The 19,020-nt window shown below is 53.4% G+C and overlaps 1 protein-coding gene across 3 annotated transcripts in view; it reads right to left on the minus strand.

Annotated features, from left to right (window-relative positions):
• KIRREL3 (kirre like nephrin family adhesion molecule 3) overlaps nucleotides 1-19,020 on the minus strand; it is a 598,271-nt gene that overhangs the window by 34,459 nt on the left and 544,792 nt on the right. For all 3 annotated transcript variants that reach the window (XM_043452394.1, XM_043452393.1, XM_043452395.1), the window contains one exon: nucleotides 5,981-6,138. In XM_043452394.1, the coding sequence (XP_043308329.1) occupies nucleotides 5,981-6,138 (158 nt within the window). The remainder of the gene's footprint in view (nucleotides 1-5,980; nucleotides 6,139-19,020) is intronic.

Genomic DNA, 19,020 nt, shown 5'->3' on the forward strand with positions numbered 1-19,020 from the left:
CCCTGAAGAAGGGATAAGCTACCCACTCCAGTATTCTTGGGCTTTCCTGGTGGCTCAGATGGTAAAGAATCCATCTGCAGTGCAGGAGACCTGATCCCTGGGCGGGGAAGATTCCCTGTTGGAGGGCATGCCAACCCACTCTAGTATTCTTGCCTGGAAAATCCCCATGGATAGAGGAGGTTGGTGGGCTACAGTCCATGGGGTCTCAAAGAGTCGGATATGACAAGCGACTAAGCACAGCATCGCGCAGGCAGCTGGATCCCGACTCTGGGTCCTCAGTTCAGTGGCCTGCACTACGGGAACAGGCCCGGAGCCTCCATCTAGGATAGCACATCCCGCTGAAGACAAAGCCAGACTCAGATGTGGAGACACTCACAGCTCTTCTCCTCTGCTGGAGGAAACCGCCCGGGCCCAGGCCTGCTCTCATCCACCATCCTTTCTGGAACGTGGGGTGGGAAGGGGGAGGGTGGTCTCAGTCCTTCTGCAGAGGGATCCGGGCGAGAGCCTGGGGGAGGGTGTCATGGTCAGTTGCGGAAGCCGGAGGGCTGAGTGTCTGGAGCTCAGACTCAGGACCAGGGTGCTAATCTGGAGGCTGGTCCCAGGGGGCGGGTCAGAGTGGGCGTGGTGTCAACCGGCCCAGCCGGAACCTCTCCGCTGCACCCTAGTAACCGGCGGGCTCCTGGCTTTTCAGCAGACCTCACACGTCTATAAATAGCCAAGCGATAATAAGCACAATTTCCTGGATGAAAATAAGACCGCGGGGTTGGGGTAGGGGAGGTGGGGAGGAAGATCCTATTGTTCTTTCCCGCTTTTCTTTTCTTTACTTTTCCGTTGTGCTAACCAGGGACATTTACATAAATTTTAGTCTGCCAGGGTACCCTCGGATTGATCTGCTCCTGGGGTGCTGGGGAGCAGGGCCATCTGGGTGCCAGTAGGAGGGGAGTCAAGGGCCCGAGCTCCTAATTAGGCCCCTGACTGCTGCCCCCTCCCCGCACCCAGAGTGCTCCTCGCCCGGAAAGATGATTAATGACATATTTACTGTGTCCGGGCGTGTGCTTTTCTGGGAAATAAAAATTCTGGTTCAAGTTGTTTGTTCCACCTAATTAGAGACGGGGAAATGTGTTCATTAAACCGGGGGAGGGCACAACGTCCGCTCCCCAGGGGAGGACCCCTCCTAGCTCAGGTGGGGGGTGGTCTGTAAAGCTTTCATGGTGGTGGGGGGAGCTGAAGTCGGGGCAAAGAAGGAGCCTGGGTCTTCTCACCTGATTTCCCCCCCTCCCTTGTTCTTTCAGCATCTCCTCACCTCTGCTTTCTTTCTCTTTTCCTTCACGCCTGGCTTGTCAACCTCCCCCCTTTTCACATGCAAATGAAGTCCTGGGACCTCCTGGGTCCAGGCCAGGTAGACACTTTCTGATTTTGTGATTCCTGTCACAGCCCCCCTTTCCCTGTCCTCCTGCCCCTTCTCTGGCTCCCCTCTCCTGAACTTGGCTCTGGGGACACACAGGGCCCCAGCACCCCCACCTCCTGCTTGAAAAACCTTCTTTAGCACGCCCTCCCCCAGAGGGTAAGTGGGTTATTAGTGGTGAGTCGCTCATTTCTGGGGCCACAACCTCCAAGTCCTGGGGCAGCGCTCCCTGCAGCTTGGTGGGCACTAGTGTGACCCTTACAGCTTCTCCTGTGGGTCCCACCTGTGCCTGCAGATATGGACCAGGAGTGGGCGTATATACCTCATCTGCTCAGGGGTGAACATGCCAGGCCAGGGGTCTGCCTGGGTGTGTGTCCACTGGCCTCTGACCCACTAGCTTCCATAGAGCTTTCCCCACTGTCCCATTGGCTTAGAGCTGATCTCTAGACCCTGCCTATCCTGCTCTGCTTCCTGTTTGTGCACCCCCCCCCCCCATCGCCGATGGCAGGCACCTGGCATTCAATCAGCAGTGGTAGTTGGTGAGGGGGGTGCTGGGCTTTCCGGGGGGAGGAAGACTGCACCGTGTATCAGGTTGTCTAGTGTGGGCCGCTGCGCCCAGGGCCTCAGCTGGGCAGTCTCCAAGGCCAGAGGTGACCACTGGTGAGGGAGGAAGGAGATTTGGAGGGAGCCTAGTGGGTGGATGCCCCCGGCTTGGTGCTAAATCTGGGATGTTCATTGATATGCAAACAGCCTGGGAAGGGCTTGAGGGCCTGATTGCCTGGCAACAAGGCCCCCTCTTCTCCCTCCTCACTCACCTCGCCCACCTGCTGTGTCCCTTAATTTTTCTTTTCTTTTTTTTTTTTATCATCTCTCTTTGCTTCCCCTTTTAAGGCTGCCTGGGGAATCCACTGGGGCTTGTTATCACTAAGGGCTGTCGGAGAAGGTGGAGATTTGGGCGGTGCTTTCTGCCTCCAGACCCTGTGTCCTCACGGACTGACCCCTAGTTTTGAGTCCTGGGGCCAGGAGGGATGCTCTTCACAAAGAAGGCCGGGATGAGTGGCAGCTGGGTAGAGGCTCCAGGTGCCTAGGATGAACAGATGGATGCAGGGGGTGGGGGATGCTACGGGGACGGGTGGGGACAGACTGCAGAGCTGAGCCTCAGTGAGGGCCCTGAGAGGCGTGGTGCCAGAGAACGCATACGTAGCTTGGGCTCTAAGTCTTGTGGTCCTGGTGGTGGTGGGTGGGCGCTCTTGGGGCAGGCAGCAGTCTGAAGTTGGAAGAAGCAGAGGTGAAGAGCTGGAAGGTCAGGGGCTTCAAGGCAGACATATACACGTCTGTGGACATGCAAGGTCAAGCGACCCTCCCCCTGTCCACCGTTTCAGGGTCAAGGCCTCCACCTTCCACCTGGCGGTGGCTGCTGGGGAGCAGCAGATGGAGCAGGAACCTGGCTGGCAGGGAAGGCTTTTCTCTGGTCTCAGCACAAACTGTCTTCCTTCCTCTTCCACAACCTGTCCTGCCTCCCAGGGTCTGCCTTCCAGATGACCGCCACGTGGCCTCCATTCTGGTGCCAGGCCCAGAGAAGACGGCCTGAGGCTGGGTGTCCAGGAATAGAGGACTTGGAGAGATGGCTTTTCCTCAACTCCCATGCTTCTGCAGCCAGACACCCGCTGGGAGCCGCGAGCGCTCACCCAGGCACCTGGGCCTGGAGGGCTCTGGCTGCCCTGGGTTCAGGGAGAGGCACTCCAGCCTGTGCTGGGTTGGGGGATGGGGGCTGGCGGAGCACCCTTCCCCTGCAGGCCACACGGTGGAGAGGCAAAATGAAACCTGGGCTTCTGAGCGACCTCTGGGTGGGGAGAGCAGGGTTGGGGAGACAGGGCTCTGGGAGGAAGGAGCCAAGGATGCTAGCAAATGTTTACAAAGCCCTGACTCTGTGCCAGGTGCTTTACAGAGTACTTTCAATGCACTATTCTTTTTTTTTTTTTTTTTTTTAATTTATTTTTGGCTGGGCTGGGTCTTCATTGCTGTGCATGGGGCTTTCTCTAGTTGCAGCGAGCAGAGGCTACGCTCTGCTGCAGTGCTCAAATGCATTATTCTTCTTAAGTCTTGCAGCAATTGTAACAGGTGTCCCTATTACATGGATACCTGTTATGTCATGATACCTATTATCATCATCCCATTTTGCAGATGGGGAAACTGAGGCAGAGATCTGATGTTACCATGACTTGTGATGGAGCTCAGGTGTGAACCAGGTTTGTAGGACCCCCAAGGCCTGCTCTATGATGACACTAACACTCTCACACAGGAAATGCCCCATGCAGATCCAGTGAGGGGAGGCAGTGATCCTAACAGGCATGCTTCCCTCTGCTCATTCAAGCCTCATGACCATCCTCTGAGGCAGGTGCCATTGGTCCCATTGTACAGATGGGGACCCTGAGGCACAGCAAGGTTAGCTAGCTTGCCCACAGCCACAGAGCTAGACAGTGGTGGAGCCTGGATACGGGCTTCCCAGCTGCCAGGCCCAGGGGCTTAACTACTCACCATGAAACAGACGCTGAGGCTTCAGCCTCGAGGGCTGTCAGGGTGGCCCCCTGGGATTTTTTCTGTAGACCGTGAATCCTACTTGACTGTTGCACATGTGTGTCCTCTCAGCCTCTCTCCCTGTCTCTCCGTCTCTGTCTCAGCTGCTCATGCCCCCGGCCTCTTCTCTTGCACAAACAAGAGATGTTTCTCCACCTTTGGGACATCACAAGTGCTGAGGTCAATGGCGCCTGCACTCCTGGGGGAGAGGGAGCCACAGAAGGCTGGGCTCTGACAGCCCCCAGGGCTGAGTCCATGGGAGCTGCGGGGTCGTCCATCCTTCTCCGTAAGCCCAAGTCACAGGTCTATAGCTTGTCAGAGCTGCCAGGCCCCTGACAGAGCAATATATATATATTGCTGTGCCTCACAATCCCCATCTGTACAAGGGGATCAATGGCACCTGCCTCAGAGGATGGTCATGAGGCTTGAATGAGCAGGGAAGCATGGCTGTTAGGATCACTGCGTTCCCTCACTGGATCTGCACAGCACATTTCCTGGGTGAGAGTATTAGTGTCATCGTAGAGCAGGCCTTGGGGTCCTACAAACCTGGTTCACACCTGAACTCTATCACATGTCAGTAACGTCAGCTCTCTGTCTTGGTTTCCCCATCTGCTATATATGTGTGTGTATGTGTGTGTGTGTGTGTGTATTCTCCCTAGATTTCATAGGGTGAAGCCCTGAACCTCCCTGGAGCATATTTGGACATGGGGCCTTTATGGAGGCAGTTTAGGTTGCATGCGTGCTAAGTCACCTTAGTCATGTCCGACTCTGTGCGATTCTATGGACTGTAGCCCACCCGGGTCCTCTCTCCATGGGATTCTCCAGGCAAGAATACTAGAGTGGGTTGCCGTGCCCTCCTCCAGGGGAATCTTCCTGACTCGAGGATCCAACCCGTGTCTCTTAGATCTCCAGCTTTGGCAGGCAGGTTCTTTACCACAAGCGCCACCTGGGAAGCCCTTCAGCTCACAGCACCTTGTGTGAACTAGAAAAAAGCACTCCAGCAGGTAAGTACAGAAGGTGTAGGGATGGTAAGGGATTATGAGCTGCATTCAGCCCTCCTTGACCCCTGAGCCAGGCCCCTGGGACAGGAAACACCTAAACAGCTTCAGCTGGCAGCACTGGGAAGGTGGGCAGATTGAGCAAATGAGAATACAGACATCAGTTAAATTTGAATTTCGGTTAAACAATGAATAATCTTTAGTATAAGCATGGCCCATGCAATATTTGGAACATACTTACACTGAAAAGTTATTTGTTGTTCAGAATTGATGCTTTTGAACTGTGGTGCTGAAAAAGACTTTTGAGAGTCCCTTGGACTGCAAGGAGATCAAGCCAGTCAATCCTAAAGGAAATCAACCCTGAATATTCATCAGAAGAACTGATGCTGAAGCTCCAATCCTTTGGCCACCTCATGCAAAGAAACAACTCATTGGAAAAGACCCTGAGCCTGGGAAAGATTGAATGTAGGAGGAGAAGGAGGCGACAGGATGAGATGGTTGGGTGGCATCATCAACTTAATGGACGTGAGTTTGAGCAAACTCAGGGAGATAGTGAAGGACAGGGAAGCCTGGCGTGCTGCGGCTCATGGGGTTGCAAAGAGTTGGAAATGACTGAGCAACTCAACAACAAACCTGAGATTCACTTTTAACAGGACGTCCTGTATTTTATCTGGCAACCCTCAGCTCTGGTCACCTCTGTCCCTGAGTTGCTTCCTCTGACCATATTCCATTCTTAGGGTTGTCACCACGCCCAGCAATTCCCCCAGGAAAGAGAGGAAGAGGAGGAGAGACAGAAAAGGTCGCATAAGTAGAGCCAGAGCCCTCGAGAGAAAAATGATAGAGAGACAGAGAAAAAGAAAGACACAGAGAGACAAAGAGCTAGGAGCCAAAGGCCACACAAAGTCATACAGGCAGAGCAAGAGCTGCCAAGAGATGGGGAGAGCTGCCCCTGCCCCCGGCTTCCTCCTCTCCTCTGCAATGCCCCCAAACCCCGCCTCACCTTGGAGTAGGTGGCTCCGTTGATCACCTCTCCCTTTCTCAGCCAGATGATGGAGGCAGCAGGCTTGGCATTGTCTGCATGGCAGGTGAGGTTGAGGGGGTCCCCAGCCCGCAGGCTGATCACAGGCCCCCCGAGGATCACCGGGTCGTCAGGCGGCACTGCGGGGGGAAAGAGAGGGAAGAGGTCAGGCTGAGGGCACCCCTCCTCTCGGGCAAGGCTGAGTGGATTTTATGGAGCCGCTGACAAACAGTAATTATCATCCTTTAATAAAATGTATAATCCCCTTGTATTATAACAATAACAGTGATGACAGCAGTAATCCCGACACAGGCGTCGCGTGTTTATTTGCAGAGGACGCTCATGTCATCATCTCATTCTGCGCGGCAGCCTGCAAGGGGACAGGGCAGGCGTCATTAGCTGCAATTTGCAGATCGGAGAGCGTGCCACTGCTGCCTGGATCCTATCCTTCTTTCTAACTTCTCTCTTTTAAAACAAAGCCCTGTCACGTCTGTCATCTGATTTAATCCTCACCGCAGCCTTGCGAGGTAAACATCATTATCCCAATTACTCAGATCCGGAAACCGAGGCTCAGCGGGATTAAGTGACTTGCTCAAGGTCACACAGTGGCCGAGTGGAGGAGGCCAGGGCTGGAAGCAGGTCCCCCGACACTTGGAGCACCAGGCTGGCCGCTTCCCTCGGAGGAGACAGGTGACAGGCAAACTTTCGGGGCTGAGACAGAGTTCCAGAGAGCTGTGCAATCCTGGGCATCTCCTTTGGACCTGATTCTCCCAGAGCGGCTCCAACTCCCTCCTCCCAGAGCCGGAATGAGTCTCTCCTGCTTGGTCCTTCCTCTCTATTTCACGGCAGTGCGGTCCCCGCTGAGAGATGCAGGCTGCCAAGAGGAGAATGACGCCTCCCACGGAGCCCAGCTCAGGGCCCGGTGCCTGGTGGAAGCTCCATAAACATTTGTTAAAGTGCAGTCACGTCTCTGACCCCCGTGACAACCATGGGATGCTGCGTGGTCGCTGATAGTGATGGATGACTACTGTTTGGAGAAGGGGCCCAGAGCCTCTTCTGAGGTTCATGCTTGTGGACCTCAGGGTCCACAAGGGGCTCGAGGGTCTCAGGCCCCTGCTGCGCCCTGCCTCTCCTTCCTGGACAAACAGGAAGGGGCAGGGTGCTCCCTGGAGACCACCTGACGGGTCCCTGGTCTCCTCCCTGGGGAGGGGCTGGTCAGTCAGTTCTGCAGGCCTGAGGAGGGCTGAGCTGGGTGTTTGCTCAGTGAATAGATGACGGGGTCGTCAGGTGAGAGCTGAGGTCTTCACGCAAAAGGCCTTCTTTGTCCAGTGGTGAGAGGAAGTCCATCCTACCACTCGGGCCCTAAGCGAGCTTTTGCATCTCTGGACTGAGGCAGCAGGCCCTGCTCCCTGCAGTGAGAGAAAGCCTGTGCTTAGCAATAAAGACCCAGCACAGCCATAAATAAACCAAACTTTAAAAAGAAAGAAAGAAACTCCTCTTGGCTCAGACGGTTAAGAATCTGCCTGCAATGCAGGAGAACTGGGTTTGATCCCTGGGTCGGGAAGATCCCCTGGAGAAGGGAATGGCAATCCACTCCAGTATTTCTTGCCTGGGAGATCCCATGGACAGAGGAGACTGGTGGGCTACAGTCCATGGGGTTGCAAACGGTTGGATGTGACTGAGCAACTAACACTCTCCCCTTCTTTCCAGGAGGCTCTGGGGCAGGTAAGTATCCTAAGATGCATGCCTTGAGCCAGTGTCCCTGCCTCTCCCTTCCCGGCCTCCAGAAAGCCTGGTTCAGAATGATGGCCTGGCCGATGCCAACCCTCAAGTTTCTATTGCTGAGGGGAAAAAAACCCTTCGGGCTTCCAAGTTGCTTTCATCAGCCTCAGGCCTCTACTGTGATCCTGGCCCAGGGAGGGAGATGGCCTCATTCAACCCTGCCCAGCCTCCCAGGGGGCCCTGGCTGCAAGCAGATGGTGGGTGTGGACCGGACGATGAGGCCAGCCCCCCACCCCTCCCTCCCTGTACTTCCTCATTAGTGCTGGAGGCCTCCGTGGTGCCCTGGGGCCAGAGAGCCGCAGGGAGGCGGATGAGGGCTTGCGGTAAGTGGGGGGTGGGTGTGACAGTGTGTGTGAGGGGATTTTATCTCTGTGTTTCGGGCCACCCTTCCAGCAGGGCTGGCCTCCTGCTTCCTCCCTCTGTTACCTCCCCTCAAGCCGCCCAGGATGGAGGCACTCAGACTGAGCTCGCTGAGGGCCAGGGAAACTGGAGACGACCACCCGAAGCTTTGGTAACAGCATCGGCACCTGGCCCGTCCTGTCTCCGAGGCCTCCCCAGGGTTGAGTCAAGGGGGTGGGATTGTGGAAATTGCCCTAAATCAGAGGCTGAAGTGGCAAGGCAGCCCCCTGTCCGGTTTTGTTTCCTCAGCCGCCTAATACTGACCGGCCTTGGGCCCGAGACAGCGGTTCTCACTGCAGTTTACGATATTCCCAGAGAGGTTTTAAACATCCTGTCACCAGGCTACACCCTGAGCAGCTGCAGCTCCATCTCAGGAGGTGGACCAGCGCATCAGGGCTTTTTAAGGCTCCTGGAGAAGGGACTTCCCTGGTGGTCCAGTGGTTAGGACTCCATGCTTCCACTGTAGGGGGCACTGGTTCGATCACTGGTCAGGGAACTAAGATCCACGTGGTGCGACCAAAACCAAAAATAAATGCTCCCAGCGGGTTCTGCTGTGAGACCCGGTTTGAGAACAGGCTGTCTCTGGGCCTTTGCTCAGTAAACCAGCCTGTGATCAAGGCGTGGAGATCGAGGAGGCCTTTCTAAAAAGCAAGCACAGGGAGGCTGGACCTTTCCTTCTTGCTTCTCTGGTGCTGTGTTTGTAATACCGGGTTAGAGGAGGCGAGAGGGGAGTGGGACTCTGTTGTGTGAGTGCGTAGGCATACTCATGCTCACATACACACGCACACACACACACACCCTCAGAATGGGCCCTGATTACATCTTCCCGAATAAGTGGTTATCACGCCGGTTATTCATGTAACCATGCATTATTGATCGGCCTTCGCCTCGGTGCACACCAGATGGGGTAGGAGGGGGTGCGGATGGGGCTGGGGTGGGCGAGGGTGGTGGGGGATGAGGGGGGGAGGCTTGGGGGCAGCGGGCTGTATAGAAATTAACAGTCCTTCTTGGCAGCTGTGGCTCCCGATGGGAGGGGACCTCTCGTTACCTCCCCATTCAGACCCGGCCTGGAGCTTGGGGGCCAGGCGGGGAGAAAGTCTCGAGCAGCCGGAGCCTGGAGATGCATTATTCATCCACCCTCCTCCTCCCAGGATTGGTTATTATCCTGAACCACTGTAGAGCTTGGTCTCCTAATTTTTAATCACAGGGAAGGTGGAAGCGTTAGCCTTTTGTGATTAATCCGGAGATAAAAATAGTTGACTGTTGTGGTGTTGAGCTTGTTGTCAGTCAGGGAAAACTCATTAACTGTTGGGTGACTGAGGCCTGGGAGGGCCTGATGGAACCCAGGCTGAGCTGGTGCCCGGAGCTGGAAGTCAGCCCTGGGGGTCACACCCTGCCTGGGACGGGGGCTGGCTCCCGGGTGCTGCTTACAGAACGGACACATAATATGAATTCCGCAGTCCTGGGCTGGCTCTGCCATTTATTCACCTGTCTTCCAGGATTCTGGCAGGTGGCTGGGGGCCTTCCTCCTTCCTCTGCCCCTCTCTGGCCACCCGCCCTGTAGATGGTACCGCTTGCATCTCCCTGTGTGGGAGGGAGCCCCTGAGGACCTTCTCCCAGCTCTGCTGCCCAGGACGAGGGGGGCTCGAGCAGAGAGGCCAGAGGGCACGCACATGGTTGGTCACTCAGTCGTGTCCGACTCTTTGTGACCCCATGGACTGTAGCCCGCCAGGCTCTTCTGTCCATGGGATTCTCCAGGCAAGAATACTGGAATAGGTTTTCATGCCCTCTTCCAGGGGATCTTCCTGACCCAGGGATCGAACTCACGTCTCTTGCGTCTCCTGCATTGGCAGGCTGGTTCTTTACCACTAGCGACACCTGTCCTGCTCACTAGACACTGGATTTAAAGATACTGTGTTGATTTAGGTTTTTCTATAGGATCATATGAGAAACTCAAACACACTTTTTGACCAACGCGTAGACCCCAGCATGAATGTGTTTCATAGCAGGTTCCTTTGCACGGGCAGTTCTTTAACTTGAGATGCTGGAGTTGCTTCTCCTGGATCAGTCTTACTCAGTCTTGCAGATTTAGCTAAGGGGTTACTGAGTCCATAGAGAAGATCCCTTGGAGAAGGGCATGACAAACCCACACCAGAATTCTTGCCTGGAGAATCCCATGGACAGAGGAGCCTAGTGGGCTACAGTCCATGGGGTCGCAGAGTCAGACATGAATGAGTATATGCATGGAGGGCCCAGTCCATGAGTTCTTTCTGCATTTCCTGATTGGACCAAGTGACTGTTGTCTATGATCCCATAGCATCCTGGATATCATTCTCTCTCAGTATCCCACCTCTTCTATGGAAATGGTCCGGATGTGTTTGTCTCTCCCTAGATGGCAGCCTCCTTCATCCTGGTCCTCGTCACCTGGGAGAGCACCTGCTGATCCAGGGTGGTTTCACACATGTTTGCTGAGCAGAACTTGGCTCGAGTCCACCCCTTTAAAGCTGTGCGATGTGTGCACAGAGTTATATAATTTGACAACCTTCGCCTTCTTATCTGGAAAGTGAGGCAATAAAGATACCTGTGGGTTGTTGTTGGATTACTTTTATGATAGGAAGAATGAAGGGGGAGCTTGATAAGGGCTAGATAAATATTGAGGATCAGATCCAGTTTTTGAGAACAAAATTTAGTTTTGTTTCTGCAGATGACACTAGGCCAAGGCCCCTCTTGTTTTATTCTCAAAATAAAACCAAGTATCCTTCGAAACTGGAGAAGGAAATGGCAACCCACTTCCAGTATTCTTGCCTGGGAAATCCCACGGACAGAGGAGCCTGGCGGGCTACAGTCCATGAGGTCACAAAGAGTCGGACATTAGTGAACACATACACACACATCCTTCTAAACAGCTGCTATTAGGACTTCCATTTTATAGATTAGGAAACTGGGGCTCCGAGAGAGCAAATGACTTTGCTAAATAACACAACAGGTAAGGGCTGGAATTTAGAACCAAGTTTATCTGACCCTGCGATATGTACACTCTACCAGCATCAGAGCAGCATACAGACCTGCCCGTGAAGCTGGAGCTCTGGTCAACCCTCCTGCCTGGGTCCTGGCTCTTTATCCCAATGCATTCAGGCCCTGCATTCCCGTCCCCCAGCCTGACTTCAGAGGGCTCAGTGGAGCACCGGCCTGGCTCCCAGTGTGTGCTGGAGAGACGTCTGCTAAGGGAGGGGAGGAAGGTTTCTGCCATTCACATCCCGCTTTGCTCACTTTTTCCATTCTACCCTGCCGTCAGGTTCTGAGCCCCGTGTGATCCCTGCAGCCAGCGGCCTTGAGCACATCGATGTGCCACCTGATGGCCAAAGTGTGGAACCACAGACTGTAAAGATAGGACTGAGATGTGCCCGTTTTTAAGAGTCAGCTTCTCAGGGCCAGCAGGCATTCGGAAAATCCACGCTGAGTACCTATCGTGCACCTGGCCCTGTTTGAAGCAGCAGGGATGCAAAACTCTTGCCTAAGTGGAGTTTACATTCCAGTGGAAGAGACAGACAATAAACGGATAAATACACAGTACAGTAAGTCCCCTACGTACGAATCTTCAAGTTGAGAACTTTGAAAGATGTGAACGTGCATCGGGATCCAGAAAGGAACCGGAACCTGGGCCATCAGCATCAGGTGTGAGTGACATTGCAGTCTGTCCTACTCCTGCTGCTGACGATCCTTCAGCTCCACCATCTCCCACCTCTTCTCCCTTCTCCTGCCAGTAACTCTTCTTGTCTGTTCCCTTGAGGCCAGCCTCTGTGTGCTGGGGTGATCTGCTACCCTGCCTGCTTGGCTGTCCTCCTCTCCTCTCCCCAACACTCTGCTCACGAGAGTGGGGCCGTCACACTAGAAAGATGCAAGGGCATGAGTGTGCCCACCTGACCCCGTGTGATCATCTCAGCTGGGCACGGCCGCATCAGTGACTCGTAGAATCATTACGTTTGTGAAGGCTAACTGATACGCTCAGCAGTAACCTACTGTCTGGTGAGTTCCTGAAAGACTGCCCAGAGCTCTGGGCTCCTGAAGTCGCCCCAGCACTGGGTCCTCAGCAGCGAATCTGTCTGCTCCACCCCAACCGTTTCGACCTCCCTGATGGCCGGTGACTGGCTCCATGTCTGCTTTTCAGTGTCCACTGCTCCCTGCTGCTCCAGGGTAAAAGCCAGTTCCTCCGCATGGAACCCAGCCAAGGCTTTCTTCAGCTAGGCCTTCTCTCTTCGGCTTCCTCCCGTGCTTTCGCTGGACGGGTCTGTTCATCTGTCTGCAAGGATACCCTGGCCTTTACAACGACAAGCTTTGTGAAGTTCCCTCTGCTGACAGTGTCTTCATCCTGAGATGCAACTGGCTGGGATCCTGTCCTCTCTCCAGCCCAAAGGCCACTTTGCCTGGTTAGCTTTGGTCATTCTTTTTATTTTTTTTTGGCCACACCGTGCAACATGTGGGATCTTAAGTTTCCCGACCAGGAATTGATCCCACACCCCCTGCACTGGAAGCACAGAGTCTTAACCACTGGACCACCAGGGAAGTCCGGGTCATTATTTTCTATCACCTCCTCCAGGAAGCCCTCTCTCAAACTCAGCCCCAGCCTTAAGACCATGAGCTTATGTGGCTCTTGGTGCCATTGGCCATCCCATAGCTGTGAGCTCTTTGAGGGCTGGTTCTTGCTGGATTCTTCTTTCTACCCCATACTCAGTAGAGAGTGCAGCTCAGAGCAAGCCTCAGTACATCTTGGTTGTCTAGTGCCTTGCCTGACCCCACTGAGCAGGAAGCAAATGTCCACACTTCCTTGGCACCAGCCTTTTGTGCTGGGACCCACTGCAGTCCCTGAGACGCCAATCTGTAGAACCTGTTTCAGGTTCCCAGTAGCTCCAGAGGAGGGGTCTTAATGCATCTTTGCATTTATACCACCTCCTAGGATATTACCTTGGATGTCCAGATGGTAATATGAAAACAACAACAACAACAAATAGTAATAATGTAGATAATAGCTAACATTGCTATAGAGCTTACAACACTTTCAGAACTCTTCCAGTGCTCCAAAAGTCATCATTTAATCCTTTCAACAGCTATACAAAGTATGTGTGTGTGTTTAGCCTCTCAGACGTGTCTGACTCTTTGTAACTCCCATGGACTGTAGCCAGCCAGGCGCTGTCCATGGAATTTTCCAGTCAAGAATACTGGAGTGGGTTGCCATTTCCTCCTCCAGGGGATATTTCTGACCCAAGGATCGAACCTGTGACTTCTGTGTCGCCAGCATTGGCAAGCCAATTCTTTAACGCTAGCACAACCTGGGAAGCCTTGTACAAGGTAGACACACTTATGTGTAGTTTACATAAGGAAACTACACGTAAGAGATGAGGAAACAGAGGCACAGAGGGGTCAAGTTATTTGCCCAGCGTCACACAGCCAGTAAGCAGCGGAGTTTGGAGACATGTGGGGTTGCCAGATTTAGTACATAAAAGTACAGGGCATCCAGATAAGTTAGAATTTCAGATAAGCCACAGATAATTTTTAGTATGTTTATTTGAGGTTCAAATATAACCAGGCATCCTATATTTTCTCTGGCAATCCTATACATGGGTTTATTAGATAGATGTAATTTACTAAATGTAGGTGTCTTTGGGCTTCCCTAAGTGGCTCAGATGGTAAAGAATCTGCCTGCAATGTGGGAGACCTAGGTTCGGTTCCTGGGTTTGGAAGATCCCCTGGAGGAGGGCATGGCAATCCACTTCAGTATTCTTGCCTGAGAATCCCCGTGAACAGAGGAGCCTGGCGGGCTACAGTCCATGGGATTGCAAAGATTTGGACAGGATTGAGCACACACACAGTACAGGTGTCTTTACCTCCTCTTTGGACCCTCCCCACTCAGTCAGGTCTGCCTAAAGGAGATTTGGGTAGGATGCAAATAGGGTCTTTTTAAGGTATGTCATCCATGGATGTGGCATCATCTCCCAGACACTTTTCCTGGGAGGTTGGAGGCAGAGAGACCAGAGGAGAGGGGTCTGGAGGCTGCGTTTTAGCTCCGGCCCTGCCCCAAGCCTGGGGGTGCCTGGACTAGCTGAGCTCAGGGAACCCTGACCCCAGTGACCTGCAAAGGTCAGGACACAGGAAAGCCTGCCTCTCACCCGGAGCTCTTGACAAGCGGGGAAAAGACGGGAGGCAGGTGCCTTGCTCGGCTCCTGGCAGCCTGATGGTGGGCAGGTACTTCATTCTCTGGGCAAGATAGCGTGGATGGCATAGATATGACAGCCTCTATTTCACAGGGCCGGGTGCTGATGACCCGGGTGAACACGAGCGCCTTGTCCCAGAGCTTAGTACCATACAGGGACTCAGCCCTTGTTAGCTGCCCACGGATCACTGTCTGCTTAGCAAGTCACTCCACTTGGACACAGAGCAGCGATTGCATGTGAAATCACTGTTTCAACCTTTTGTTCTGCTGCCTCCTTGTTTTGCACCCCAGCCTCAGCTCCCTAGACGGAGGTCAGCACCTCCCCTCAAAGCATCGACAGCACCCAGGGGATGAGGAGGGGTAAGAGGCCGGGACGGGCAGGGCCTGGGAGGAGGGGTGCGGGCAGGGACACAGATGCCTCAGGGACAAAGTCAAACAAAGTCACTTGTCTCCCCCTCAAATCAGGCAGGGTGTGCACTCTGTTTCCTTCCGATTAAACCCTGAAAGGGACGGAGCCGTCTCATCAGCGAGGACCTGCTGTTGAGGAGACAGGTGTTCATTAATCCCGAGCAAACAAATGAGTCACAGGATGTGTGCCAAGCAGGGGGGTAGGGTGAGAGAGCAGGAGGGCGCAGACAGCGGCTCCATGCAGCAGAGGGAGGGTGTGTGTGTACACGCGCGCGTGCGGCGCCTGTGTGTGTACATGTGCCTGTGTGTGCTTGTGTGTGTGCCCATGTGTCTGTGTGTGTACACCTGTGTCTCTGTGTGTGTGTACATGTGCCTGTGTGTGCTTGTGTGTGTGCCCGCGTGTCTGTGTGTGTACACCTGTGTCTGTGTGTACATGTGCCTGTGTGTGCTTGTGTGTGTGCCCGCGTGTCTGTGTGTGTACACCTGTGTCTGTGTGTGTGTGTACATGTGCCTGTGTGTGCTTGTGTGTGTGCCCGCGTGTCTGTGTGTGTACACCTGTGTCTGTGTGTGTGTGTACATGTGCCTGTGTGTGCTTGTGTGTGTGCCCGCGTGTGCTTGTGTGTGTGCCCGCGTGTCTGTGTGTACACCTGTGTCTGTGTGTGTGTGTGTGTGCCTGCATGTGTGTCTGTGTGTGTACACCTGTGTCTCTCTGTGTGTGTACATGTGCCTGTGTGTGCTTGTGTGTGTGCCTGCATGTGTGTCTGTGTGTGTACACCTGTGTCTCTGTGTGTGTGTACATGTGCTTGTGTGTGCTTGTGTGTGTGCCCGTGTGTCTGTGTGTGTACACCTGTGTCTCTGTGTGAGTACATGTGCCTGTGTCTGCTTGTGTGTGTGCCTGTTTGTCTATGTGTGTTCTATGTGTCTGTGCCTGTGTGTGTGTTCACAGCAGGGGCTGACATGTAATGGTGTGTCGAGGGCAGGTGTGAGGGCATGTGGGACCCTGGGGACAGGTGTGGGGGGACATCTCTCAGGCCACCTGGGAGGTGGGTTGTCCTGAGGAGGAAGGGACTTCTCCCGCTCCAGCTTGGCTCCTGTGCAGATGGCCGTAGCGGGGAGTGAATGCCTTTCTCAGGCCCGGATCTGCCTTGCAGCATTCCCCAAATTTCTCCATCTGGTGCTAACTTTAACTTGAGTTTGGGCTTCTCCTGCTCCACATAGCTGGTTCTGGGGTGGGGGAAGTCTGGCATGGTGGAGCAGTTGCTATATACTGGTTTAAATCTTACAGTGATCTCGTGGCAGTGGGCCTCGTAGCATCCTTATTTTACAGATGGGGAAGGCGAGGCATAGACGCAGACCACTTGGGACCAGTCACACAGTTATGAGTGGGGGGACCCAGGAATCTGACTCAGGCCGCTGAGGGCCCGGCTACCCTCACCTAGCTCGTCTAGCCTCGGTGCAGCCTGGCTGCACCCGGGTGGGATGCTGTCTGTGTCCTCTGCCCTTTCACAGCATCACGGAGTCCGTCCTGACCCAGCACAACAATGCCCGAGGGACTCGAGTGGGTCTGGGCTGGTCCCATAAATAGAAAGCAGAACTGATATGGTTGGTTTTGCTACAGGCTCCCATCCAGCAAATCTGCGTCCTCAAGAGGCTCTGTGGCAGACAGAGAACAAATGTGTGGACTCCAAGTGGGGAAAAGGCAGGTGGGATGGGTTGGGAGATTAGGGTTGACGCCTACGCACATGTATGCAATAGATCACTAATGAGAACCTACGGTACCGCGGGGAACTCGACTCAGGGCTCTGTGGGGAGCTAAACGGGACGGAAGTCCAAACAAGAGGAGATACATGGACATGTATATAGGCTTCCCCAGGTGGTACCAGTGGTAAAGAACCCATCTGCCAATGCAGGAGACATAAGAGACATGAGTTCGATCCCTGGGTTGGGAAGATCCCCTGGAGGAAGGCATGGCAACGCACTCCAGTATTCTTGCCTGGAGAATCCCCATGGGCAGAGGAGCCTGGCGGGCTACAGTCCATGGGGTCACAAAGAGTGGGTCATGACTGATGCGACTTGGCGTGCATGTATATGTGTGCCTGATTCACTTTGGTGTACAGCAGGAACTAACACAACATTGTAAAGCAACTATACTCCAATAAAAATTAATTAAAAAAAAAGAATCTGTGGCTTCACTAAGGAGGCAAGTAAGGTCAGTGGAACCTTCTTGACTAATACTTGTAGCTTCAGGAAATTGAGGGGCACGGGGGAGAGGGTCACCTCATTAAGGAGCGTAAAAAATAAACACACGAAATTGCAATAATTGGCCTTTAAGATGGGGGATTAGGAATACTGACTTTTGCATTGTAAAACTGTGTGTTTGTTCCTCTGGTAGCTGGCTGAAGCAGTGTGGGGAAGACAAGAAGACAGAACGGATGGAGACCGTTTGGTTTGGAATAGATGGACAGACAGGCTGGCCGAGGGGATAAGGAGAGATGAAGCCCGGCGATGGGCAAGACATTGACTCGGGAAGCGAGATAAACAGGAGCAGAGAAAAAGAGAAAACACACTGTCCCTTGTCACGGGGAACCGCAAAGCCAAGTGGCAGCATGCCAAGCGAGGAAAAAAGCAAAATGCTTTCTCTGGGCTTCTTGCCACCAAAATTCATTTCAGGGAATCCCAGAAAACCACTAAACGTACCTTTCAACTTTATGCAAATTTATCAAATCCACTATTTGCCAGCATCCTAAGAGAAAAAAAGTCAAAGTCTTTTTCTGCTCTGAGTCTGTTTTTGAAAAAGCACAAGCCTCTAAATTCGAAAAAGGGCAATTCTTTCTGAATTCATTACAGAAAGCATTTCACTGCTCATCCGAACTTTAGCATTATAGATATTTTTGAAATCTCCTATCTTCCTCATTTTTCACAGAGAGAGCCCACATTTCTCCACAGAAATTGGTGAGCATTGCCTCGCATTTTATATGGAGAGGGTGCATTTTATAGGCGAACATTCCTGCTTCAGGATCTGCCAGGGTGCTGCCATGCGGAACGAGCCCTCTCTGCAACTGCAGGGAAATCGAGTCACGCTCATCCTCACCCTGGGGAGGGTGCGGGTGGGGGGCAGCTTAGGTAGACAGAGACCTGAGGATGCTTAGTGGGGAGGCCTGTCGGGATCAGCTCCGATGGGAGAGAGGGAGATGGGGCTGGACAGAGGGGCGTCTGGCCATGGGGGCAGCACCTTGGAGATCTCAGTGGATCCTAACAGGAAGCGGTGACGCTGGGCGGGGGCCCTTCAGGCTGTCCCAGCCCAGGAGGGCAGGCTGGCTTCTCTGCCCTGCAGGGGCTGGTCACTGGGGGAGGGCTTCCTCCCTTTGGCCGCAGGTAATCCTCAGAAGGGGCTCAACAGAGCGCTGGCCACCCCACAGCCTAGCAGTTGGGGGAAGGAGTTCCTCCGTCCTGAAAGGGAGACTCGGGGTGGCCCTCACAACACCCACTGCAGGGGGTGCGCCTAGGAGGGGCATGGCCTCTTCTCCCAGACGGCCACCCTTTTCTCATCACTATTGAGGGAGGGGGGTTGGGGCTGGTTTTGGGCCCGGCGTGCTGTGTATCAGAATACTTTCCTTTCGGAAGAGACCTGGGTGGTTTGGCCAGAAGAAGATGTTGGCCCACAAGGCCCACAGGGTGTCCACAAGGCGCAGATCAGGTACGTGACCTGCAAACATTTTCTCCCATTGCCTCTTCGTTTGGTTGATGGTTTCCTCTGCTGTGCAGAAGCCTTTTACTTGCATGTGATCCCACGTATTTATTTTTGTTTTTGCTGCTTATACTTCTGGTGTCACATCCAGAAAATTGCTGCCAATAGCAGTGTTAAGGAGCTTCCCCCCCTCTGTTTTCTTCTAGGAGTTTTAGGGTCTCAAAGTCTTATGTTTAAGTCTTTAATTCATTTCAAGTTCATTTGTGTGAGTGATGTAAATGGGGGTCCAGTTTCATTGTTCTGCCTGATTATCTGGCTTTCCCAACACCATTTATTCAAGAGACTGTCCTTTCCACATTGAATATTCTTGTCAAATGTTAGTTGATTGTATATATATGAGCTTATTCCTCGGCTGGTCTATGCTGTCCCATTAGTCCATGTGTCTGTTTTTATGCCAGTACCACACTGTTTTGATTACTATAGCCTTTTTTACTTTTTATTAATTTTTTTTCTATAGCTTTGTACTACGGTTTGAAA

Source organism: Cervus canadensis, chromosome 29, assembly GCF_019320065.1.
Source record: "Cervus canadensis isolate Bull #8, Minnesota chromosome 29, ASM1932006v1, whole genome shotgun sequence".
NCBI lineage: Eukaryota > Metazoa > Chordata > Mammalia > Artiodactyla > Cervidae > Cervus > Cervus canadensis.